Source organism: Chiloscyllium plagiosum, unplaced genomic scaffold, assembly GCF_037043375.1.
Source record: "Chiloscyllium plagiosum isolate Xiang-an unplaced genomic scaffold, Cpla_swu_hap1 HiC_scaffold_8, whole genome shotgun sequence".
Classification (NCBI taxonomy): Eukaryota; Metazoa; Chordata; class Chondrichthyes; order Orectolobiformes; family Hemiscylliidae; genus Chiloscyllium; species Chiloscyllium plagiosum.
Window position 1 is genome coordinate 17626444 of NW_028270146.1, and position 26713 is coordinate 17653156.

The 26713-nt window shown below is 42.5% G+C and overlaps 1 protein-coding gene across 28 annotated transcripts in view; it reads right to left on the minus strand.

The window, feature by feature from the left end:
* LOC122553369 (neurexin-3) overlaps positions 1–26713 on the minus strand; it is a 2038938-nt gene that overhangs the window by 1578954 nt on the left and 433271 nt on the right. The window contains exon 1 of one of the 28 annotated variants that reach the window (XM_087989623.1): positions 24782–24902. The exons of the other annotated variants lie outside the window; for them this stretch is intronic. Within the exon in view, the coding sequence (XP_087845749.1) occupies positions 24782–24860 (79 nt within the window). The 5' untranslated portion in view covers positions 24861–24902. Of the gene's footprint in view, positions 1–24781; positions 24903–26713 lie in introns of those variants that run through there. 28 annotated transcript variants of the gene reach the window in all.

Consider the following 26713-nt stretch of genomic DNA (forward strand, 5'->3'; position numbering starts at 1 on the left):
TCATGCACAATCAAGAACCATAGATGGCAGATTATGGTATGGCTACTTTTTGCTGAAGGGATGTCTGAGCTAACTCCTAAACGAGCAAAAGATTAGACAGGACACTTTGTGATCTGTAAAAGCCCAGGTCCACATCATTAACAGTACAAATGGTAACCGGACTATCAGATGAACCTGCATAAATACCAGCGGAGCAGATTTAGGTTTCACAATAGTTGTAAAAGCTTTCTGAAGGCTTTTGTCTGTCCAAAATGAGCTGTATTAATGCATTAATTATGGAAACTTGGTGGCAGAAAGCATGAAACACGAAACCTTTCTGCAATAAATTTAAACTTGACATTTCTGCTTCATGAATATTTGGGACTTTTTCCAGGATATGACATTTAATTTACTTTGTATGCAATTGTTTTTTAATGCAAAATTATTAGAATACTCCTACATTCTGCTGTCATTTTGATAACACTTGCAGCATAAACTGCAAAGACAGAGAGTGCTATTTACATTGGGTATGGGGAAGGATTTATAATATTGAGATAGGAGGGTTATAAACAGGAATATGGGGACAGGAATATTCATTAAGAACTGCACTAATAACAAAGATAGGGAGGGGTGAGGCCACTGATAGATTTGAAAACAAAGTTGAGGGAATTTTAATGTCAAGATATTGCTTGACTTCAAGCCAATGTAGGTCAGTGAGCTCAGGGGTGATTGGGAAATGGGGCCTTGGTGCTAATTAAAACACAGAAAGCAGAGATTTGGTTAGCCTCAGAGTAAAGTGGGGGAGAACTGTCGGGGGCAGGGTATTGGAATAGTTAAGCCTAAAGCACTGTAGCAACACACAACTTCACCTCATCTCAGCTCATCTGCTGCTGAAACACTCATACATGCTGCTGTTCACCTCAAGGCTCAACTAGGTCACCTCTAGGTTCTGATTTCCAGCATCGGCAGTTCTTCAGTTTTTTTAGTGTTTCATAGGGATTAGTCCTGGGTCCCTGTTGTTCATAATATACACAAATGATTTGGAGGTAAATGTAGGTGGCCTGATTAGTAAATTTGCAGATGATACAAAGACTGCAGGAGTTGCTGATAGTGGGGAGGATGCAGATAGGCTGAAAGACTTGGGCAGAGAAATCTCAGATGGAATTTAGTCTGGACAAATGTGAGGTGATGCATTTTGGGAGATCTAATGCAGGATGGAAGTAAATGCCAGAATCCCGTATTTAGCTATGAGGAGAGATTGGACAAACTCAGTATATTTTCACTTAAATGTCGAATGATGAGGGATGACCTGATAGAAGTTTACAAAATTATGAGAGGCCTGGATAGGATGGATAGTCAGAGTCTTTTTCCCAGGATAATGTCAACTACTAGGCAATGTAGGTTTAAGGTAAAAGGGGGAATGTTTAAAGGAAATATGACAGGCAGGAGTTTTACACAGAGGATGGTAAATGCCTGCAATGTACAGTCAGAGGAGGTGGTAAAGGCAGATACCATAGCAGCATTTAAAAGGTATCTTGACAGATACATGAATAGTCAGGGAATAGAAGGATATGGACAGAATCAATGCAAAAGCTTTTTAGTTTAGAAATGCATCATGTGCCAGTACAGTCTTGATGAGTCAAAGGGCCTGTTCTTCTTCAGATTAGATTCCTCCAGGCCACTCAGCCCACACCAACCCTCTGAAGAGTAACCCACCCCGACCCATTTCCCTTAACAAATGCATCTAACACTACGGGCAATTTAGCATGGCCAATTCACCTGACCTGCAGATCTTTGGACTGTGGGAGGAAACTGGAGCACCCGGAGGAAACCCACACAGACACGGGGAGAATGTGCAAACTCCACACAGACAGTTGCTTGAGGCAGGAATTGAACCCAGGTCCCTGATGCTGTGAGACAACAGTGCTAACCACTGAGCCACCATGCCACCCTTTTGTTAAGAAGGTATATAGTATGCTTACCTTGGTATATTAGCTGAGACATATAGTTAAAGAGTAGAGAATGATGCTGGAATTGTATAACATGTTGGTTAAGCCACAGCTAGAGTATTGTGTGCAGTTCTGGAATCCACATTATTAAGAGGATGTGATAGCACTGAAAAAGGTGTAGAGGAAAATTACCAGGATATTGGCTGGGATTTCAGTTATGTTGCTTTTATTGAGAAGTCGAGATTAATAGGGATCATGTCTGAAATATATAAAATTATGGGGGGCACAGGCAAGGTAGACCGGAAAAAATTACTTCCCTTTGATGGAGAAATCAATAACCGGGGTGCATAGATTTAAAGGCAGTGGCAGAAGGTTGAAAAGAGGTATGATGAGAAACAATTTCACCCAGAGGGTGGTGGGAATCTGGAACTCGCTGCCTGTAGAGACACTTCATCACTTTGAAGAAGTATTTAGATATGTACTTGCAATACCAAGGTATACAAAGTGATGTACCAAGTGATTAGATTAGATTAGATTACTTACAGTGTGGAAACAGGCCCTTCGGCCCAACAAGTCCACACCGACCCGCCGAAGCGTAACCCACCCATACCGCTACATTTACCCCTTTACCTAACACTACGGGCAATTTAGCTTGGCCAATTCACCTGACTTGCACATCTTTGGACTGTGGGAGGAAACCAGAGCCCCCGGAGGAAACCCACGCAGACACGGGGAGAACGTGCAAACTCCACACAGTCAGTCGCCTGAGTCGGGAATTGAACCCGGGTCTCTGGCGCTGCGAGGCAGCAGTGCTAACCACTGTGCCACCGTGCCGCCCACTGGGAAATGGGAAGAGAACCATTATGTAGTTGATTTTGACTGGTGAGGACATGATGGGCCAAAGCATCTTTTGCTCTGCTGTAGATCTTGGACACCTTGACTGTCACTTTCAAAGAAAATAGGTATTCAGTGAACTTTCCCATTTATTAACGAACATACAGTACAACGGTATAAATTGAATTGAAATACTTTACTGGAGTGTCTATTTGATGTTAGCCCCAGTATAAGGGGGAGATAATGGAATTCATTATCACAAGTGGCTTATGAAGCCAATTTAATCAAGGTGTTGAAGAAGGAATTAAATAAAAACATGAAGTGGAAAAATATTAAAAGGATACAGTAAAAATGGGCTTTCAGTTTTGTTATGGAGCTATCTCTGGGTTAGGTACCAGGACAGCTGATTTTTGTACTTCCTCGGACTGTACTATTGGCTCCCTGATGCTTGAAGTTATGTATATTGAACATAACCACATCATTACATTTTATGACAATTTTAATGAAGGAAAAATATTCCAAGGCAGTTGCATTATCAATCAAAATTTGACACCAAGCTTCTCAATAAGACTAATGAAAATAAAATTTAGTCTTAAGGTTTTAACAAACAAATTAAAAACTGGGAGAGCAATAGAGAGAGAGAGAGAGAGAGAGAGCGAGGTAGGGAGTGGAAAAAAATCAGGGAAAGCGCAGGATCGTTGCATCTACAAATAATGGAATGATTCCAATCAGGACCAGAACTGCAGCTACTCCAGAGAGATGGAGTATGGGAGAAGATTAGAGATGGTAAGGGAGCAAGAGATTTGAAATCAAGGATGAGGATTTTATGTAAAAGCCGTCGGGAATGTAACCCTATGGGCCTGTTCAACTGGAACATTAAACTTAAACTGCATCACACACCTTGGTTCCATGACCTTTAATGTCAAGAGCTTTTGCCCAAAAAGTTGATTCTCTTGCTCCTTGGATGCTGCCATTCAGTATCCAAGCCTCCTCCACCATTTGTTATAATCGTGGCTGATCATCCAGCTCAATGTTAGTGTGGTGCTTGAAAAGTACAGCAGGTCAGGCAGCATCCAAGGAGCAGGACAGTCAACATTTTGGGCAAAGCCCTTCATCAGGAATGACGCTAGGAGCCTTGGGGTGGACAGGGAAATGGGAGGGGGAGTGGGGCTGGGGGAGGGTAGCTGAGAGTGCAATAGGTAGATGGAGGTGGGGGTGAAGGTGATAAATCAGAGCATCTGTAGTTCTCACTTTCATCCAGCTCAATGACCTGTTTCTGTTTTTCCCCCATAACCTTTGATCCCTTTACACCCAAGTGCGATATTCAACCTCTTCTTGAACTCATACAATGATTTGACCTTGACTGCTTTCCGTGGCAGAGAGTTCCACAGGCTTGCCACTCTCTGGGTGAAGAAGCTTCTCCTTGTCCCAGTCCTAAATGGCCTGCCTTGTATTCTTAGTAGACAAACAGGAGACTGGAAAAACACAGCAAGCCAGGCAGCATCAGGAGGTGGAGAAGTCGACGTTTCAGGTGTAACCCTTCTTCAGGACTGAGGTGGGTGTAGGGGGAGCTGCAGATAAAGGGGGTTGGGGGGGGGGGGGGAAGGGCAGGTTGGTGATTTGGGGATAGGTGAAGACAGAGTCGAGAGAGTGGTGCTGGAAAAGCACAGCAGGTCAGGCAGCATCCTAGGAACAGGAGAATCGATGTTTTTCCAGCACCACACTCTCGACTCTGATCTCCAGCATCTGCAGTCCACACTTTCTCCGGGTGTTGGTGTAACCTCAGAGCCACCAGACCTCAAGTGAGAGGTGAGATTGAGACTTCCACAGCAATCTCAAGCAATGTAGGAATTGAGCTGATACTGTGCAGTGAAGGCCATCTGTCCTGCCAGCTGAGCTAAACGACTCCCCAGAACGTCAAAGGGTGTAATGCCACAGTCTGGAGTCTGGAAGGGCAGCAGAAGACAATGAACCAGGAGATTAAGCTTTCATAGAGTTATACAGCACGGCAACAGACCCTTCGGTCCAATCAGTCCATGCTGACCATAACCCCAAACTAAACTAGTCCCACCTGCCCACGCATGGCCCAAATCCCTCCAAACCTTTCCTATTCATGAACTTATCCTAATATCTTTTAAACATTGCATTCCCCTTCACCACTTGCTCAGGAAGTTCATTCCACACGTGAATCATTCTGCATATAAAAAAGGTGCCCTTTATGTCTTTTTAAATCTTTCTCCGTTTACCTTAAATATATGCCGCCTCATCTTGAAATCTCCCACCCTCGGAAAAAGACACTCGACATTCAATTTATCTATACTGCCCATGATTTGATAAACCTCTGTAAGGTCATCCCCTCAACTTCCTGTGCTCCAGTGAGAAAAGTCCTAGCTTACCCAGCCTCTCTTTATACCTCAAACCCTCCATTCCTGGTAATATCCTGAACCCTCTCCAGTTTAATTTCCTTTTAGACTGGCCTGCCATTCTACTTTTAGTGAAGTGAAACACTCTGGGAATTTTCCTGAGCCTTGTTAATGCAAAAATATTTCAATATGCACCAAGAGCACTTCAGCAATATCTGTGCTTGCTGTGCTCTGTCCACTTCATACACCCTTATGCTTTGTGAGTAAGAAGGACCTCGAGAGTGCAATTGTCTAATAGCTCTTAAAAGTATTCTTTTTATGCATGATACTCTAAAATTGCGATTATTTTTAGCTAAACTATAAAAATTTTGTTCATTTCACTTTTAAATAATCTGATTTTATTTTCATTTCCTGTTTACTTTGAAAGCAACTCAAGAGGTTTTCTGTAAGTGGTACTTAATGGAAGCATGCACGGAAGGGAGATTAGTGTATCATGGACCATTCTGTAGTGCTTGAAGCATTAGCCTGTCAATGGCCCCAAGCTTGCTGCATCACAGTTATTACACAGAGCATTTGGGCAGGATCTTTTAGATGGTGGAGTTTCCTGTGCTACCAGTCAGATACCACTTTCCCTGCAGGCATTTCCCACTTAGAGTCATAGAGATATACAGCACGGAAGCAGACCCTTTTGTCCAACTCGTCCATGCCGAACAGACATCCTAAATAAATCTAGTCTCATTTGCCAGCATTTGGCACATATCACTCTAAACTCTTCCTATTCATATATCCATCCAGATGCCTTTTAAATGCTGCAATTGTACCAGCCTCCACCACTTCCTCTGGTAGCTCATACATGCACCATCCTCTGAGTGAAAAAGTTGCCCATAGGTCCTTTTTAAATCTTTCCCTTCTCACCTTAAACCTCTGCCCTCTAGTTTTGGACTCCCCCACCCCAGGGAAAACGCCTTGTCTATTTACCCTATCCATGCCCCTCATGATTTCATAAATCTCTATAAGATCATCCCTCAGCCTTCAGCACTCCAAGGAAAACAACCCTGCCTATTCAGATTCTCCCTATAGCTCAAACCCTCCAACCCTGGCAACATCCTTGTAAATCTTTTCTGAACCCTTTCAAGTTTCACAACATCCTTCCAATACCAAGGAGACCAGAACTGGTGCAATATTCCAATAATGGCCTAACCAATGCAGCTGCAACATGGCCTCCCAACTCTTACACTCATTGCACTGATCAACAAAGGCAAGCAAGCCACACACCTTCTTGACTATCCTATCTACCTGTGACTTGGTGGAGCAGTTGTTAACTAAGCATGAGACTTCCATCCATCATATGAGTTGGAGTTCCCATGTTAGACACTTGCCAGCTGATTGAACAGCCAGCAGCTCTGTAGTGGCAGTAGCGTCTGATTTGAGAATTGGCTGAGGCTTGGATTGTAACCACCACCCCAGAGAAGGCAAGGTATTGGAGTCTCAACTGAAGGTAAGCCCAGGGTGCCAGCATAACTGAAATGTATAAAATTATGAGGGGCATAGTTAAGGTAGACAGGAAGAAATGTTTCCCATTGGTGGAGGGATCAATGACTCAGGGGCATATATTAAAACTAAGGGGCAGAAGTTTAGAGGGGATGAGAGGAAAACGTTCTTCATCCAGAGGCTGTTGGGAATCTGGCACTCACTTCTTTTAACGGTGATGGAGGCAGAAACCCTCATGACATGACAGAAGTACTTTACTGTGCATGTACAATGTCAAGGCACTCAAGGCTCTGGGCTAGAAAATGGGATGAGAATAGTCGGGCAGTTGTTTTTGATCAGCGCCCACTCAATGGGCTGTTTCTGTGCTGTTGATCCCTATGGCTATGTCCGAGTTGGCTGAACCCCAGTGAGGGGTTCTGGGTTGACAGCTGAAGGTTGAGCCTCACCCTTGGGCAAGGGATGTATCTGATGGGCACAGGGGACAACCCAAAGGAGATATATACCCCATTGTGCAACACTAGCCTATGCATTGCCAGGATACCACTACAAAAATGACCCCATGCCACAAATAACATAGTGGCAGTGGACCGGATGTAATCTCCAATTATTAACAAGTCACATGGTGTATTTTACAAGCCCCCTTCTGCCCACTGCCTTCAACTCCACCAGCTGGGACAACAGACAGGTCACTGCATGAATAGGAAAGGTTTGGAGAGGTATGGGCCAGGAGCAGGCAGAAGAGACCGGTTTAGTCTGGGATTATGTTTAGCACGGACTGGTTAGACCGAGGCTTTTGCTCAAAACATTGATTTTCCTGCTTCTCCGATGCTGCCTGACCTGCTGGGTTTTCCCAGCACCATACTCTCAACTCTGGTTAGACCGAAGGGCAACACAAGAACAGGGCAATCTGCTAAGATCAACAATGGGGTAAAAACAATGACTGCAGATGCTGGAAACCAGATTCTGGATCAGTGGTGCTGGAAGAGCACAGCAATTCAGGCAGCATCCGAGGAGCAGCACATTGAGTTTGCATTCGTCTTGTCAACTTGCAAAATGATATGAATCAACAAGGGGTGCCATGGATTACTGAGCACATCTTTCTCCACTAAACACTATACTCAATGGGAGTTTTCCGTGAGGCACAAGGAGTCACTGATGGTTAACAAGTGTCTAATTTGGTAGGGAGGGGTTGAGCTTAGTTTCATCATGAATGTATGCTACATTGAAGCCTGCATACATGTGAGAACTTGGCTTGCTGCAAGCAAAGTGGAGCAGGCTAACAGTCTACGGCTTATAAGATGGGCAAATTAATCAATCTTGTTGGCTTATCATGATTTGGCACATTCCTTAATGCGGGTCACTTTCTCAAGCAATTGTCTCTGAGTCCTCGAAATAGTTTAATAATGTTGCCACCTCCTCAAAGGACATGGTGCAATTGCCACTAATGATGGTGTCCCGGATTATCGAACTTCCCAACACCAACCCGGTGCCACAGCAGGAAGTGCAAAAATGGTCCAAAGGCTTGCTTTACATGCAGACACTTTGCAATGTCTGTTCCTTTTCGCTCACCTGGTAGCTGCTCTCTCTCAACCCATAAAATCCCTTGAGGAAGACGGAAAACTGTTGTGCCTATTTTCAGCCCCTTACGTATAATATAGAGAAGCACCTGTCATGAGAACCATTGGAAAACAAAATCTCTGTTTCTGGAAGTCACTGCCACACACAGACCTTGGCAACCTAGTATGGCCAAGAAGAAAATTAGAGGAAACACTGGCTGTGGGGGGTCTGCCTTTACACTGTCCTTATCTGATTTTAAAAACTTTTTACATATTCTACTGACAGTGTTTATGTATATTAGTGTACAGATTACCAAATACAATTCTCTATTGTCATGTCTTAGACTATTCTCATCCAGGAATGAAAACAGAAATTACTGCAAACTCAGCAAGTCTGGTAGCGTCTGTGCACAGAAAGCAGAGTTAACATTTCAGGTCCATTGACCATTTTTCATTTCTGAAGAAGTTAATGTTAATTCTGCTTTATCTCCACAAATGCTGCCAGATTTATTGAGTTTTACCAGTAATTTTTGCTTTTGTTTCAGATTGCCAGCATCCTTTTTTTTGTTGTTGGGCTGTCGTCATGCAGTGGTAATGTCCCTACCTCTGAGCTACAATATCTGGGTACAATTCCCACCTGCTCCAGAGGTGTGTAATAACATCTCTGAATAGGTTGATTTGAAGCGATCTAAGATGTCTCTGTCAGCTCATTTGGGACAAGTGTCTTCGTCACCTGCTGAGATTAAACTCATGGGATCAGTTTCATATCTCGATTTATATGAATCTCATTTCACTGCACTCACTAGTTGAATAATCCCTTTTGCACAATCAGATTGTTGCAAAATCGCATCTGAAAACCTGCTTTGTGAAACAAATACTCAAAATCTATTGGCATAGTCAGCTGGGGATTCAATTCCGATAGACTCGATCTCTGTCACATTGGCAAAGAGATAACGTGAGGGAAAGGGAATTTTTTGCATAAAATGCAATTATTTTAAAAGTAAATTATTTCAACGAACTCCGGTCGTCATCCAAAATGGCAGACGAGACAGAATGCCCAGTGATGTCAAGTGAAGAGGAAATATGAAGAGAAATAAGCCATTCAGCTGTATTGTCAACACCAGATGGCAGCAGTCAATGGGTGCTTCACTGGTATGATGGACTAAGCATCCTGATGATAACACAAACAGCAGCAATGTTCAAACTATTTTACTTTAGATTGGAGTGGATGTGATCTCCAATCATTCTCACTATCTTGGAACACCAAGCCTGTTCTTAACTGACCGAACCTTCTCATCGACTGTTTCCAGTGTTGTCTTACCATGGCTTTTCATCAGCATTTGTGAAATTAATTTTTTTGAAACAGCCAGCCTCTGAAGAATTTGCTGAACATGTATCAAGCAAACATGATTATTCAGTCAGGAACTGTAGGTTTTGCAAAAGTGTTGCTTTATTAGATTTCCTGTAGTGTTTAACAGGCCCTTCAGCACAACCAGTCCACACCAATCCTCCGAAGAGTAGCCCACCCAGACCCATGTCCCTCTGAGTAATGCACCTAACATGATGGGCAATTTAACATGGCCAACTCAATTGGCCTGCACATCTTTGGATTGTGGAAGGAAACCAGAGCACCCAGAGGAAACCCACGCAGACACGGGGAGAATGTGCAAACTCCACACAAGCAGTCATCTGAGGCTGGAATCGAACCTGGGACCCTGGTGCTGTGAAGCAGCAGTGCTAACCACTGTGCCATCGTGCAACACCAGGTTCCGAGGTCCTTCAAATCCAGTTAAAAGCATTAAACACTTACTTCAACACTTAAGTGACATCACAGATCATTAAGGTACAAACAAAATCAATTTATAGGGTCATAGGATCACAGTCTGAAGATAGGGCTAAGGTGAGGAGAAATATCTTCACACAGAGTGGTGAGCCTGTGGAATTCTCTGTCAGAGAAAGTAGTTGTTGGTGAAATACTGAATGTTTTCAAGAAGGAGCCAGATATAGTTCTTAGGGCTAAAGTAAGAAAGTGGTAATAGGTTACTGAGTTGGATGATCAACCTTGATCATATGAAATGGTGGTACACACTGAAAAGGCTGAATGCTACTCCCGCTCCTATTTTCTATGTTTCTATATTGTGTTATTTTGCATAAAACCACGAGACAGCACATACACACCACTAAATGATTAGGAAAAGGGCAAGGGTAAAGGCTGTCCCATATTTCTTCACTTAATTGGCATTCAAATTAATGTACATAACACATCCAATGGGTTCCATTGTGCTGCTCTCTAATGCCTCGTAATTGAAGACTGCAGAGACAATGCAGTGTCTCTGGGAACACAGCAAGGAAAGGTCATTTAGATATAATGTTTGCTCCCTCCAATGACCCTGCATGTTTATTCTAGACTGTGGACTTGTCTTCCACTGTGGGATCAATGATCAGATATGGTTATGGTCTCTGATCAGGTCATCAAACTATAAGACAGCAGAAGCTCACATTATGTTTCACGCTGGATTATACTTGGAGGGAAGGGACAGCATGGAGGGCAGAGAAGGTCATATCAATGGGACAATCTAAAAATGATAACACCATTATGGGAGAATACAACGGATGGAGTAAAATATCTGGAAGGAATTGACTGCTTTTGTGCTAACTGGAAAATGAAACTCTAAACTTCCTGTTAACTAGTGCAGTATACAGCTCTAAGTTCCACTCCCAAAAAGTCTTGAAAATTAATGCCAGCGACAATTACTCTTAACTTGCAACACTCCATAATCTTGTAAAATTTGGTGAAAAGAACTTTCTGCTTTTAAATATCTCTTATTCCAGCCATGTGATTGTTTATCATATTTAATTGGTTTTCAGATGATTGGTTAATAAATAAACCCATGAATATGATTTAACTAATGAGATATGGGAATAACAAAGATACATGGGCCTGCATTCCCAATTGGATTTTTTTAAGGATAGTTCAATCAAATAATATATAATCTGGATTGAAGTCATAAATAGTGGAATTTAATTGAGAAATGAGAAGAGGGTAAAAGTCAACATTAAATTTAGTTCTTAATTGATCACATGAAGAAGATAGGTTAGTCCCTGAACTGCACAAATTCACCATACTCCGTCCCAATGGGCAGATTCTACACTACTTATGTAGCACATGACTTAATAAACAAATTATTTTACTATATGAGAAAAAGTAATCGGGAAGGGTCATTTTGTCTGCCAATAGAGGTGTGGGTCAGGCCACCCAATGTTGGCCTTTTTGTCGGAAAGATAATGTCCCAATGCATTTTCAACATCAAACAAGATTTTCATGTGATAGCTTGTGGGTCAGGAAGGCCTTGGATGGAAAACTGCACAAGGAGCATTTCCAAGGTCAGAGTCTCTATTGTAAAACCTCAGGAAAAAAAAGTGTATTTCCTCTCGTGCACAATGTTCTTCTGCTGGTGTGGGTTTTTGGAATCTCTTTTTAATAGAGAAGTTGAAAAGACATTTTACATGCTTGCCTTCATTGCTCAGTCCTTTGAGTACAGGAGTTTGGAAGTCAAGTTGACGCTGTGCAGGACATTGGTGAGGCCTCTTCTGGTACACTGTCTCCAGTTCTGTTCACCCAGTTATAGGAAGGGTACTATTAAGTTTGATAGGGTTCAGAGGAGATTTATCAGGATGTTGCCGGGCATGGAAGGTTTGAGTTATAAAGAAAGGTTGGGGCCTTTTTCACTGGAACATAGGAAATTGAAATGTGATCTGATAAAAAGTTTATAAAATAATGAGGGATATAGACATAGTTAATGGTAGTTGTCTTTTCCCGAGGATAAGGGATATCCAAGACTCCAGCCAAATTTTTAAGGTGAGAGGAGAAAGGTTTAAAAATGACATGAGGGACAAATTTTTTACATGAGGTTCATGTGTGGAATGAATTGCCAGAGGAAGTGGTGGGTGCAAGTACGATTACACCTTTTAAATACATTTGGTTAAGTGCATGAATAGGAAAGGTTTGGAGGGATATGGGCCAAATGCAGGCAGGTGGGGCTAGTTTAGTTTGGGATTATGTTCAGCTTGGACTGGTTGGGGTCTGTTTCCGCGCTTTATGACTTGACTCTATAAGTACCTGTTTGGAGATTCTGTGATGAATGGGGGAAAGGTAAAGTGTCAGGAGTATTGTGAAAGTTCAGTGAAAATGATTTGACAGCTTTGAATGTCACAATTAAATGTTATATTGTAATGTAGGTATGTTTTTAATGAATGATTCATCACATGCATCTGACCTACTCCTGTAGGCTCTCTTGCATTGACTAGCAACAGGTAAGTGTTCGAATACATTTCAATAAATTTTCCATTGAAGAAAGTCGTATAATGTATTTAAAATGCAAACAAAATGCCCTGTCAACCTTTTGCTGTCATATTTTGCATTGTCATTTAAGTTGACTGGCAGCTTTTGGTTCTTAAAAACCTCTCTCAAGGAATCTGAAAAATATAAAGCTGCACCCAATCCTCTCCAATGGTTAGGAGAAAGTGAGGACTGAACACCTAATCTTCCACCTTGGGACCCTTCAACTACACAGAATCAATGTCGATTTCACCAGTTTCCTCATATCCCCTCTCACCACCTTATCCCAGATCCAACCCTCCAACTCAGCACCACCCTCTTGAACTGTCCATCTTCCTTCCTGCCTATCTAGTCGACCCCCCCCTCCAACCTATCACCATCACCCCCCCACCTTCATCTACTTATCACATTCACAGCTACCTTCTCCTCAGTCCCACCTTCTTCCCATTTACCTCTCAGCTCCCTTGGCCTCCTCATATTCTTCATGGAGGGCTTATACTTGAAACATCAACACTTCTGCTCCTCGGATGCTGCCTGACCAGCTGTGTTTTTCCAGCGCCACACTTTTTGACTCCTCTCCAATGGTTGACAGATGTTGAAATAGGAATGGGCCATCTTTACACTCTGTTAGCTGCAGGCAATGTAGCTGGAGAAGTTTGTGCTGACAGAATTAGCCATTATGAATGTTAAGCCGTTATGAATGTTTGGCTGGGTTTCAAAAGTTCAATCAGGTGGCCCACTAATCCAAATATGATACCCGTTATTCAACATGCACTAACCAAGTATGTTTCAAATCTGGTTTCCTGTTTGTTTATAAACCTGATAAGCCTTAAAGTATTATACCTTTCTTTAAACTTGAGTACATTTGTTTCCTTTCTGGGATCAATTGTTATGGGCTAGACCAGACCCCCTCAAATTATTTAGCCGAGACCCTAACTTCTTTATTTTACAGACAAATGTTCTAGATGCAATGTGACTGGTCGAAGTGCTCAACCTTAAACAAAATGGCGCAGTGTCTCAGTGGTTAGCACTGCTGCCTCATAGCACCAGGGACCCAGGTTCGATTCCTGCCTCAGGCAACTGTCCGAATGGAGTTAGTTCATTCTTCCCTTGTCTGCGTGGGTTCCCTCCAGATGCTCAAGTTTCTTCCCACAATCCAAAGATATGCAGGTAAGGTGAATTGGCCATGCTAGGGTGTCACGGTGGCTCAGTGGTTATCAGTGCTACCTCTCAGTGCCAGGGTCCTAGGTTTGACTCCAGTCTTGGGCCACTGTCTGTGTGCAGTTTGCACATTCTCCCCGTGTCTGCGTAGGTTTCCTCTGGGTGCTCCAGTTTCCTCCCACAATCCAAAGATGTGCAGGTCAGGTGAACTGGCCATGCTAAATTACCCATAGTGTTCAAGGAGGTGTAGGCTAGGTGCATAAGTCAGGGATAAATATCGGGTAGGGGAATGAATCTGGGTGGCCTACTCTTCAGAGGGTTGGTGTGGACTTGTTGGGCCGAAGGGCCTGTTTCCACAGTGTAGAGATTCTATGAAAATACAATATATTCAACATTGTAATTAACAACACAACAAAAGAAAAAGGAATTCAACTCTATTGGCATGCTTAACAGAATAATAGATACAGTAACCATTACTAATTAGGCAAAAGTGAGGACTGTATATGCTGGAAATCAGAGTTTAGATTAGAGTGGTTCTGGAAAAGCACATGCGGTCAGGCAGCATCCGAGTAGCAGGAAAATCGACGTTTCGGGCAAAAGCCCTTCATCAGGACTAATTAACTGTTCCAATATAGTAACATGCCATAAACACACCCCTTGACAGAAAGGCAAATTCAGACACAGACTCTCATATACAGTTCTCCAATCCAGGAGGAAAAAATCATCAAGAGAAAATTCAGTGGGAGTAGCAGCCAGGACACTTTTACTGAACATTCCAACTCTGTATGGACCCCAATGGTTTCTGGCACTGCTGAAAAATCAAAATCCAGACACCCTGATGTGTGAGAGATGGCCACATTCATCCAATAAAAATAAAACAAGGCCTCCCAAGCTGTTTACTCAAGTGTCTTCAGTCGCCAGCTTACTACCTCTCATTTAATCTCGCTCTTAAATGAAACCAGCAGAAAATAACTTCTTAAACTTAACTATCTAAACCCACAATACACCAGCACCCCCTCCTCACCAATCCCCCATCCACTCCCACAATACAACAGCTCCTCTTCCTCACCCATCCAGCATCCACCCCCACAATACACCAGCTCCCCCTCCTCGCCCATTCTCCATCCACCCCCACAATACACCAGCTCCCCCTCATCACCCTTTCCCCCTCCAGCATCTACAGCATCGCCCATCAGGTGGGTTTGTCTTCAGATTTTTGTTTGATTGTAAGAAAATTCATCAATCATTTTATAATAATGATAATGAAAATGGGGATGGGTGGGGGTAGAAATAGCATGTGGGAAAATGGGTAATCTGAGAAAGATTGTGCGCGCTAAGGGCTGGGATGGTGAGAGGTCTCAGCAGTGATGTTTAGGGGAACTACAAATGATGCTGGAAGCTGGGCAGTTCTGTTGGGGAACTAAGCTGGGTTTCTGTATCAATACTCCTCAAGTCCTCCACTGCAGCTCTCAACCGTGCACCCCAAATGCTGGGTGAAAGGTCAGAATTCCAGACAATGGGTTTGGTTCACATACCGGAAGTGCCCAGGTCAGGTTTCCCAATGTCTCAGGAAAACCAATCCTGAAGATCTGCAACTTTACAGAGAAAACGCCCACCTTTCCTCAGTTGTGAAATACGTCAGGAAACAGAGTACTGCTGTGTATCCTTGAATCCATGTGTCAGCACCGCGTTGGTGAATATTTTTAATGTACATGTTAGCACAGCATTTCCAGTGTGGAATATGAGCCGGGACTTGCAATTGATACACAGTCTGTGAAATTGATGGGTAGGAAATTACCAGTTGGTGCATGATGGCTCGAGCATTATGACCAGATGCTACCTCTCCTTCTCATCCCTGCCAAATAATCTCCTAGAAGAAAAGATCTAAAAACACACAGCAATCCAATTTGAAGTTGGAGTGATTCATTTCGATAGGAAGGAGGCAGAGAAACGAAACAAAATAAGACATACAATTCTAAGGGGGAGCGTGGGTGGAAGTGGGGGCAGGGGCAGGGGGGTGGCAATGAAACCATCACGTCCCTACCTCTGAGCCAGGAAGCATGCGGTTTGAATTCCATCTGCCCTACACGTGTGGCACAACACATCAGAACAAGTTTATTAAAATAAATGCAATTCTGAAGGGGAAGCAAGATTTGATTTGATTTATTGTAGTCACATGTACCTAAATACAGTGAAAAGCTTTGTTTTGTGAGCAGTACAGGCATGTCATAGCAAAGAAGGACCCATAAATCATAGGCTGCTTAGGCGGAGTGAGGCATACAAGGTTAAAGCTGCACAGAGGTGTGCAAAGCTAGATCAACATTAGCAAGATCAACATTATTGAAAGTTAGAGACATCCATTTAGCAATCTAATAAGGGCAGGGAAGAAACTGTTCTTGAATCTGTTGGTGCATGTGTTCAAACTTCTGTACCTTCTGCCATCTCTCAATTCCCATTGCCCTTCAAACCCTCCACTGACTCCCATAGTCATTCATACAATCAATGCTAAACTATGCCCCCAGGGTCCCTATGCTCTCCAGGGTCCCTCTTATCCATTATGCCAAGCTATTGCACCTGCATGCCCATTCAACCATAATACATACTGGATTGAACCAATATCATGGCAGCTGGTTGTGATTCTGAGACTTGGCAGAGGGCCAAGTCATCCATTAGACTGTTGAAACAGCTGAGCCCTCAAGGAAACACTATTTGATAGACAGCTCTGGCTCTCTAATGTCTTCTCTCAATGGTGTGACATTTATTTCCACAAGGTTTCAAGTGTGTGCAGTCGCTGCTACTGACACTTTAAAAGGATCTGGATAATTGAGTCTTTTGTTGGTCTGCAATGAGAGGAATTTTTTTTCAGAAAGAAGAAATGTATTCTTTTTAAAGCTTTTTTAAACAAACCACATTCTACGGCTGCAGCGGTTCAATGGGCATGGACATGCAAATCATTAAATGCTTTTAAGGCAGTGATAGATAGGTTCTTAATTAGTAAGGGACTAAGGGTTACAGGGAGAAGTCAGGAGGATGGGGCAAAGAAATATATCGATCATGATTTAACGATGGATCAGTCTCAATGGACTTAAATTCTACTCTTATTACTGAAACTATATGAATTCTCTATCTTGCACCAAAGGTAGCCATTAACATTAATAGATTTTGAACAAGTTTGGTTCATGCCATGTATTACTCCTTTTTCACAAGGCAGTTAAAACAGCACTTGAACATGACTCCATCATAAAGGACAATGAACTTGAAGTAAGGTATACAGCACTACATTTTTAGTTCCCTTAATAAAATTTATTGACATGAACAAGTCTCAAAATTACACAATATTTTATCTTAGGTATTCATTCACTGGTTACTTGCCTACACTGAATATAATACTTTTGATCCAACATGTCTAGATGGTAAATCAACTTTGAAGGGTGTGTTTTGATTTTTAAAGCCAACAGCACTTAGTAACACAAATATGACAGATTTCTAGCTGCTTATATACTGAAGAAAACAAAACAATTAAAAACTACAAAATAAAGACTGGAAGCACTCAGCAGGTTGTACCTGACACATTTAACATTGAACTGGATCATTTTCCACACAAATCTCTGACCTGTTTAATGGCTGCAGCATCTTCCTCCTGTGATTTTATATACAGCTGGGGATGTAGTTCTACTTTCGCTCATTCACATTTCCTTTGTTTGACTCAGACATTATTTACAAGGATATCCCTCCTATTATTTTCTCCCTGCTCCTCTTCAATGCGAATTGCCAAATAGTGAACATTAAGAAGATTTTTGTTTAATCCTCTTACTGTGACATGGAGGGAGTTTAATGCCGCCCATTTAAGAGTCCCGTCTCACCCACTATTTTTTTTTATTATTCACTCATGGGATGTGGGCTGATATTTCCTCTCCCTAGTTGCCATTGAGAAGGTGGTGGTGAGCTGCCTTCTTGAACCATTGCAGTCCATGTGCTGCAGGTCAACCCACAATGCCCCTAGGGACGGAATTCCAGGATTTTGATCCAGTGACACTGAAGGAACAGCAATATATTTCCAAGTCAGAACAGTGAGTGGCTTGGAGGGGAACTTCCAGTTATGGTGGCATCCCCATGTATCCGCTGCCCTTGTCCTTCTAAGTGCCACTGGTGGTAGGTTTGGAAGGTTTAGTCTAAAGTGTCTTCATGAATTTCTGTGGTACACTGCTGCTATGGAGCTTCAGTAGTGGAGAGGAGTGGTTGTGGTGTCACTCAAGCAGGATGTTTTTCTTGGATGGTGTTAAATGTTTTGAGCATTGGTGGGGCTGGAACTATCCAGGCACATGGGGGATATTTAATTACAATCTTGACTTGTGCATTGTAGATGACAGATAGGATTTGGGGAGTCAGGTGGTGAGCTATTTGTTGTAGTATTCCTAGTCTCTGACCTGCTCTTGCGGCCACTGTATATAGCGAGTCCAGTTCAGTGTTTGGTCAATGGTAGCAACTCTTGGAATCCCTACAGTGTGGAAGCAGGCTGTTCAGCCCATCAAGTCCTTCCAATGAGCATCCCACCAAGACTCTATCCCTGTAATCCTGAATTTCCCATGACTAATCCACCTAGCTGGCATATCTTTGGACTGTGGGAAGAAACCAGAGCACCTGAAGGAAACCTTCCTGAGAGACATGCAAACTCTACACAGACTGTAACCCAAGGGTGGAATCGAACCTGGGTCCCTGGTGCTGTGAGGCATCTGTACTAACCACTGAGCCACCATGTTCCTACTCACCAGACCATTTCAAAACGTTAACCTTTGCTCAGGCTGTAATACTGTACATGGGAAGGAAGTAGGAAGATGGTGGCGTCCCCACCCACTTATCTTATTAAATATCCACCCATTCCTAAAGGGTGGCACAGCGGCTCAGCAGTTAGCGCTGCTGCCTCACAGCGCAGGGACCCGGGTTCGATTCTGGGTTCGGGCAACTGTCTGTGTGGAGTTTGCATATTCTCCCTGTGTCTGTGTGGGTGTGCTCCAGTGTCCTCCCACATTCCAAAAAGATGTGCAGGTCAGGTGAATTGGCCATGCTAAATTGCTTATCGTGTTAGGCGCATGAGTCTGAGTACGTTACTCTTCGGAGGGTCGGTGTGGATTTGTTGGGCCAAAGGGGCTGTTACCACACTGTAGGGAACCTAATCAAAGTCACCATGTGAAAAAGCATCAAATATTACCATTACAGGAAGTGATACTAGCTCAGTTCTGTCTTGACTGAAGTCAGCTCAGTCAGTCAGTATCAAAGATCCCAAGGTAAGACTCAGTGGGCATGCTCTCTTAAGCACTACACATGCATGTGGTTTGCTGCTGGGATGAATTGGAATGGTCGCAGGGTTATGACCATTGTAAGCTCTGTGCCCATAACCAGGCCCTGGAAAATAATTCCTCTTCATCTCTTAGCTACCTTTAAATCCCTTAAATTCAAATGGGTCAGAAACAATTAACATGATTGGAGAGTTTAGCAGAAAAATGGCACATAGCCTGGAGCCTACTTACTGTGGAACAGCAGCACAACCAGTCAAGTTAATTGAAACCAACTGCTGAAGATAACAGCATCATTTGAAAGGGCATTAAATGATGAATAAAACAATACAAAACACTACTTTGGTGCCTAGAGGGACCTAGATCCAGCATGAATTTTATTCTAATTTGCATCAGAACATTTCATTCTCAAGTCTGAAGATATTGCAACATAAGTGAAGATGAAGAGATAAAGATCCCAACATAGCAAACAAAAGGAAGCTTGGAGTGGTATTATCACTGCACTGTTAATCCAGAGTCTAGATAATGTTCTGGGGACACACATTCAAATCCTGCCATGGCAAGTGGTGGAATTGGAATTCAATAAATATCTGGAATGCAGAATCTAATGATGACCATGAATCCATTACTGATTGTCAGGAAAAACCCCATCTGGTTCACTAATACCCTTTCGGGAAGGAGTCTGCCATCCTTACCTGGTCTGGCCTACACATGACTCCAGGCCCACAGCAATGCAGTTGACTCCTAACTTAGGGATGGATTATAACTGCTGACCCAGCCAGTGACGCCCTCATCTCATAAATGAATAAAATGAAAAGGAACTGCTTCATTGACAGCTTTTCTACAAAACTCAGTGAGTTAAAGTCTCATCACACTGTGGGTTGTGTTCTCACCTCCAGACCAGGAGCCTCTGGCTTCAAGTCTCACTTCAGGACTGAAAGCTGTGTTCACAGCATGGTCAAATAGTTTGGTTACCAGTTTCTATAATTCCTTCTGATGGGCCCTTATCAGGAATAGAAGAGTTTCCTGGTCTGTCAGAAACCATGTGGTAGCAGCAGTACAACAGCCTCCCAATGTTAAGAGACTCCTCGTGCCTGCGATTTTACCCTGAAGTTCAGAATTTATTGGAAACTATTATATGGGAATAAATATTGATGGCATGTGAGTATGTAAAAAGCCTGAACCCATATGCTGGTGTAATACTCAACACTTTGCAAGCAATGGCCTACTGGCTGGGCTGTTAATCCAGAGACCCAGGTAATGTTCTGGGGACCTGAGTTCAAATCATGGTTTTAAGTTCCACAAATGATTGCATCAAATCACTGCCAATCTTATTCTCCTCATTAATTTGTACTTGACTGAAGAAAGGTAATAAAATACACACCTTGGAAGATTGGAATGGTTTTAAATGTCCGACCACGTTGACAACATCCTGACAGTGTCCGACCAAAAGGAAACACATTCCACATTTCCATATCAGAAGTGACATTAACATTTATTTTACAGTAAGCGAGGCGACGGCCTGGTGGTATTATTGCCAGACTATTAACCCAGAGACACAGGAAATGTTCAAGGGACCTGGGTTTGAATCCTTCCATGTGAGGTGGTGGAATGTGAATTCAATAAAAAGCACGAAACACAAACCTAATGATGACCATGTTGACTGTTCAGAAGAACCCATTTGGTTCACTAATATCCCTTAGGGAAGGAGATCTGCCAACCTCAACCTGGTCTGGTCACATGTGACTCCAGCAAAGTGTTTGACTCTTAACTGCCCTCTGGGCAATTAAGGATTGGCAGTGAAAGCTGGCACTAGCTAGCGATGCTCATATCCTACAAACAAATTTAAAAAAACAGACTTTATCCCTGCATCGGAACCTGCTGTTGAAATTGCACATCACCTCATCCTTGAAGACTCTGAATCTCCTCCACAAATCCCCTACTACTCTGTTTCTCTCTCCACAGAGACTGTCTGACCTCCTGAGTATTTCCAGCATTAAAAACAGAAAGTTCTGGAAAAACTCCTCAGCAAGTCTGGCAAGGTCTGTGAAGAAAGTATCAGCTTTTTGAGGCTGCTACGTTAGCACAGACACCATGATACTCCGGCCTGTATAACTGCACGACTCTTCTTCAGAACTCGAGAACTGAAGAGGAGTCGTATCCGACTTGAAACGTTTACTCTGTTTCTCTCCTGACCTTCCAGACCTGCTGAGTTTCTCCAGTGTTTACTGTTGTCAATTCAGATTTCCAGCATCCAGTGTTTTAATTCTCGCATTTTCTGATTTTGATCAGGGGCTATCAGTACAGGTGGTGAAAAGCCTGGTCAAGTAGTTAGGTTTTAAGAGAACCTAAAGGAGTAGGAGAGATGCAGAAAGGTTTGGCCAGGAAATTACTGAGCTTGAATGTGATTGAAAGGCTCCTGGGGATAGAACCATGTTGCTGAAAATGCTAGAAATAGAGGAACACAGAAACTTCAAAGGTTGGCAGAGTTTACAGAAAGGCAAAATTGGAAAATGGGGATGCGAATGTTGAAATTGATATTATTTTCAAACTTTGATTTTGGCTTCCTGAAGTTGGGGTCACGAGCCAACATTTTTGGGGTTGTGAGATGCGAGGCAGTAATGGCCATCAATAGATAAGGCCAATGCTCTTGCCCTAATGGGCCCTCACTCCCACAGTTCTCTCCGAGGCCTTGCGACAATTATCCAACCGCGGAATGAGATTGCGGCGGGAAAATGTTTGGGAAGCATTGGTCTCAGCCCTCAGCTCTAAAACTCTCTCCCTAAACACTGCCATCTCTTCAAATTTAATTAATCCATTAAAATGCTCCACAAGCTTTTGACCAAGTTGTTGGTCACCTGCCATAACACTCAATGTCAAACTGCATTACATATTTGTTGCTTGAAAGACCCTGAGATACTTTAATACATTAACCAAATTGTATTATTTTTCTGGTTCCTTTTTCACTCATCAGACCCTGTGGTACTAACCTATCATGAAACAGCAATGCTCATGTTTTTAAAAAATTGTCCATTGAATAAATAAATCAAAGCAGTTTACAAAATTTGCATTCAATTGTTGCATTCTCGTTGTGGCTCTGATGCACTATACTTTCAGAATGTTCCGTAAACACATTACACACATCACAGAGTGAGCAACAACAGAAGATCACGAATCACGCTGTGTGCTGTACTTCTCAAGACGATCAGAAAATTTAGTTTACACAATCATCATCAAATTTCCCTTTCTATCTTTCTCTGTTTCAACATTTGCCACAAGACTAATTAAATAATCAGAATTCAAATAATCAGGTTTAGAAAGATCAAACAGTAGTCTCGCTTTTATATATTTAGAAGCTTTTCAGCACAGACACATGCATCATCATCATCATCCAACTCCAAGCTAGCAATCCAGTTTCAGCCCATCAGTGCAGTTGAGGTCTCAATTAATACTCACCACCTCAATACACACGAAATTAACACATTGTAAGAAAAACAAATCTAAAATTAAACTCAATCAAATCTATGCAATCTTCTAGAACATCAATTCATAGAATCATACAGTACAGATGAGGCCCTTCTGCCTATCAAGTCTGTACTATCAAAAATATATTGCTACATACACCAGTCTCACTTTCCCATACGAGGCTCATAGCCTTGAATGTTATGACACTTCAAGTGCTTTTTACAAGTTACGGGGTTTCCCATCTCAGCTACTCTGTCAAGGAGGCGAAAGTGAGGACTGCAGATGCTGGAAATCAGATTCAAGATTAGAGTGGTGCTGGAAAAGAACAGCAGGTCAGGCAGCATCTGAGGAGCAGGAAAATTGGCATTTCAGGCAGGAGCCCTTCATCAGCCCTTCCTGTGGAAGGGCTGCTGCCTGAAACGTCAATCTTCCTGCTCCTCGGATGCTGCCTGACCTGCTGTGCTTGTCCAGCACCACTCTAATCTTGACTCTCTACCCTCGCAGGGAGTCCATTCCATTCTCCCACCACCCTCTGGGAGAAATGGTTTTTCCTTAAATCACCTCTAAACTTCTTGCCTTTCATTTTAAAAGATTTACCCCTTGTTTTTAATCTTATAGATTTTTAATACATTTTTCTGAAAATACTCGTGTTGTCACCACCAGTACATCTGAATGCTGCTTATCTTTTCATAACCAAGTTGCAAGGTAGGTTCAAGAATTCAGCTCAGGCAACAGATAATCAAAACCATGATTTGTGCACATGATATTTTAAACTCTAACATTAAATTCATTCCTTCACTAAGGATCAAACTAAATCCGAAACTATCTTTTGGAATCTCCAACTACAACTGGCTCCAATGACTACTCATGGCTAGCTTTATGACATGTGAATGCTTTGGTTTTTACTACTGGAATGCTATACGTAAATTGCCCTGAACAAATTCAATAAATGTTCACTTGGCATCATGTAATTGGTGTCCTACATAGTGTCAGGAAGGCTTGAACAAACCAATTCCTGCATGATTCATTCCTAGTGTCTCGGAAGCAATTATTGCCTGTTTCTCATGGCCCAGAGGGCAGTTAAGAGCCAACCACATTGCTGTGGAGACACATGTAGGCCAGAACAAATAAAGGCAGCAGTTTCCTTCCCTGAAGGACATTAGTGAATCAGATGGACTTTTCCCTGACAATCAACAAAGGTTTCATGGTTATCATTAAGCACTTAATTCCAGAGCTTTTTTTTAAAAAAAGATTGAATTCAAATTCACAAGGAATTGAGCACAGATCACAGAAATATTAAACACCAAACCTCCCTGGGTCCCTGGATCAATAGATTAGCGATAATGCCACGATGTTATCCCTTTCCTCCTTAATCTTTGGATTTAGTTGTGCTGACTCTAGGATGGACAAAGTCGGGAACAAACACTACCTGAAGGATGGCAGCACTGTCAGGGTGCATCTTCCGTACATCTCATAGAAGTTACAACGTTTAAAAGATATTTGGATAAGTAGATTCATAAGAAATGTTTGGTGGGACAAGTTTAGTGGAAGGATCTATTTCCATACTGTGACTCAACAAGTTATTCTCACATTGAGATGTCGTACATATAACTGCCTTGCTAACTGAGAAACAATGATCAAACCAGAGACTTAAAACAAAGATGATACCAGAACTCATGGTGCAACTGCAATAAAACATTCAACTGAATCATAGAGTGATTGAAAGGCGTTAATTATAGAATGTTATCCGTCTGCTACTGAGGTCGGTGCATTGGGCTAAACTCTCCTAATGTTAGGTAATAGAATTTAGATAAGACAAGAACAGAGAAAGTAAAAGGACATTGAAAATAAGAGGAAAAGATATCTAGTCAAATAATAATCATTGAAAGTAAATCAGCGCACTTTCAGCCTGTAGTGTAAGCAGTTGGGAGTTCATTGCAATTTAGTCCTCCAGATTATATTTAAACAATCCTGGAATTCTTGGCACTTGAGGAAGTCTCAAAGAAGTTGGTGAACCGAAGGGGGAAACTTCGAGAAATGGCGGTGACCATTCACCGTGAGCCATTCTCTCCTTAGCAATACCAGGATGCAGGGATTGAGGGACACAAAGCTTAACATTCAGAGGAATCATTTTATTTTTACCATGGCCACAATAAAGGCTCCAACTCGAGTGTAACACCCAGCAATCTAAGTCTCAGCACACTCGCCGCAAGGAAACCAGATTCATTGTGACAAACAGTTTGAATGTTAATTCAATTTTATAGATGGTGTGAACTATAGTTCCCAGTCAAGTGCTTTCTCATTCTTTCAAATAAAAATAAAGCGACAGAGAGTCAACTATCATACATACGTGTTCCTCCTGAGTCTGTAAAATGGCTGGTAATATGGGCTATTGCAGCAGTTAATATCAAGCTTCCATTCGTCAACATTATGGCTACAGGGTTTTTCTCAAGAGCAGCAGATGCAGTTCAACTGAAGACAAATAAATATGTTTGTTCAATTTTTATTCCGTTCATTTCCTGGCATGTGATGTGTAATTATGCCACGAATGCAGGGCAGCCCATCTGTAAAGATCAACAATTGGCTTTTTACATTGCTCACTGATGTGGATCGCTGTCCAACTGAGAAAGTCCACAGTCGAAAGAAAAAAATCACCGATATCTTTTTCAACAGCTGCACGTGCAGAGAGACTTGCCCGTTTCCGTCAGTGGTCTGCGCTCCTCTTCATTACTGGGTAAATTCAGAGTGTGCATCTCAGCGTGGTGCAAGCCACTCCAAATGGAGTGGATGATAACTCAGTAGGTAGGCAAGGTGGTGATGTAATGGGAATGTCACTGAGTTAGTAATTCACAAAACTATGCTAAAATCCTGACAAGGTCAGCTTGAATCCCATCACAACAGAGGGTGAAGTTTGACTAGTGATAGCCATTGCCAATTTTTGTAAAAACTCCACCTGTTCATTAATGTCCTTTAGCAAAGTTGGCCAGCCCTATGTGTGACTCTGGATCCACAGCAATGTGGTTGATTCTAAACTGCCCTCTGTGGTATAAGTACTGGTCAAGCCAATGACACCCACATCCCATGTTAGCTGAGAGATAATTTTTGACCAGGTTATTGAAAGAAAGTCCTTGTTTTTTCTCAATTTAATGCTGTGGGATCACTTGCATCCATTTGAAAAAGACCTTAGATGATAGAAACTGGAGCAGGAACAGACTATTTAGCCCCTCAAGCCTTCTCCGCCATCCAATACGATAATGGGATATTCCTCATTCCTCATGGGGCATTACTGATAACCCTCAATTCTTGATCAGTAGGGGAATCAATCTGTCTTGGCCTTCAATATATATATAAAGGATCTGGCCCCACAGCTCTCTGTGGCAATGAGTTCCAAAAACTCACAACTGTCGGAGAGAAGAAATTCCTCCTCATCTCAGCCTTAAATTGGCACTCCATTTTGTCTGAGATTACGTCCTCTGGTCCCAGACTCTCCCACGATTCACAGATGGGAACTGCACCCAAAAAAGAATGCACCTCATGTTCTTTATTCTTTCATCGGATGCGATTGTTGCTGGCATTTGGACATCAATAGTTGCCCTAAATGCCCTGGAGTGGCAGTGAGAAGGAAGTTAAGAAACAGCCAGACTGCTGTGGGTCTGCAGTTACATTTGGCCAGACCAGGTAATGATGGTAGGTTTCCTTCCTAAAGGGTATTAATGAACCAGATAGGCTTTTTTTTTAAACCAAGATCAATGATAGCTTTCACAGTCACCATTATTGAGACAAACTTTCATAGAATTGCTACTGTGTGGACCTCGGCCATTTGGCCCATCAAGTCCTTTTTGAATAGCATCCCACCCAGACCCTACCATTTTTCCCATGGCTAACCCACCTCGCCTGCACATCCTTGGACACTACTGGCAATTTAGCATGGCCAATGCAGCTAACCTGCACAGCTTTAGATTGAGGGGGGAAACCGGCACACCCAGAGGAAACCCACACAGACACGGGGAAAACATGCACATTCCACACAATCGCCTGAAGCTGGAATCGAACCCAAATCCCTAGGACTGTGAGGCAATAGTGCTAAACACTGAGCCACCTTGCAGCCCAGTTCCAGATTTTATTGCAAACAAAGTGCTGCAGAAACTCAGTACTGTAGAAAGAGTCAAAATTTCAACTTGAATCTCTATGTTCTTTCAAACATATGTTGGAGTGGTAACATTAACCTAAATTTCAGTCAGTGAATTGAACATAGAACAGTGCAGGCCCTTCAGCCCACAAC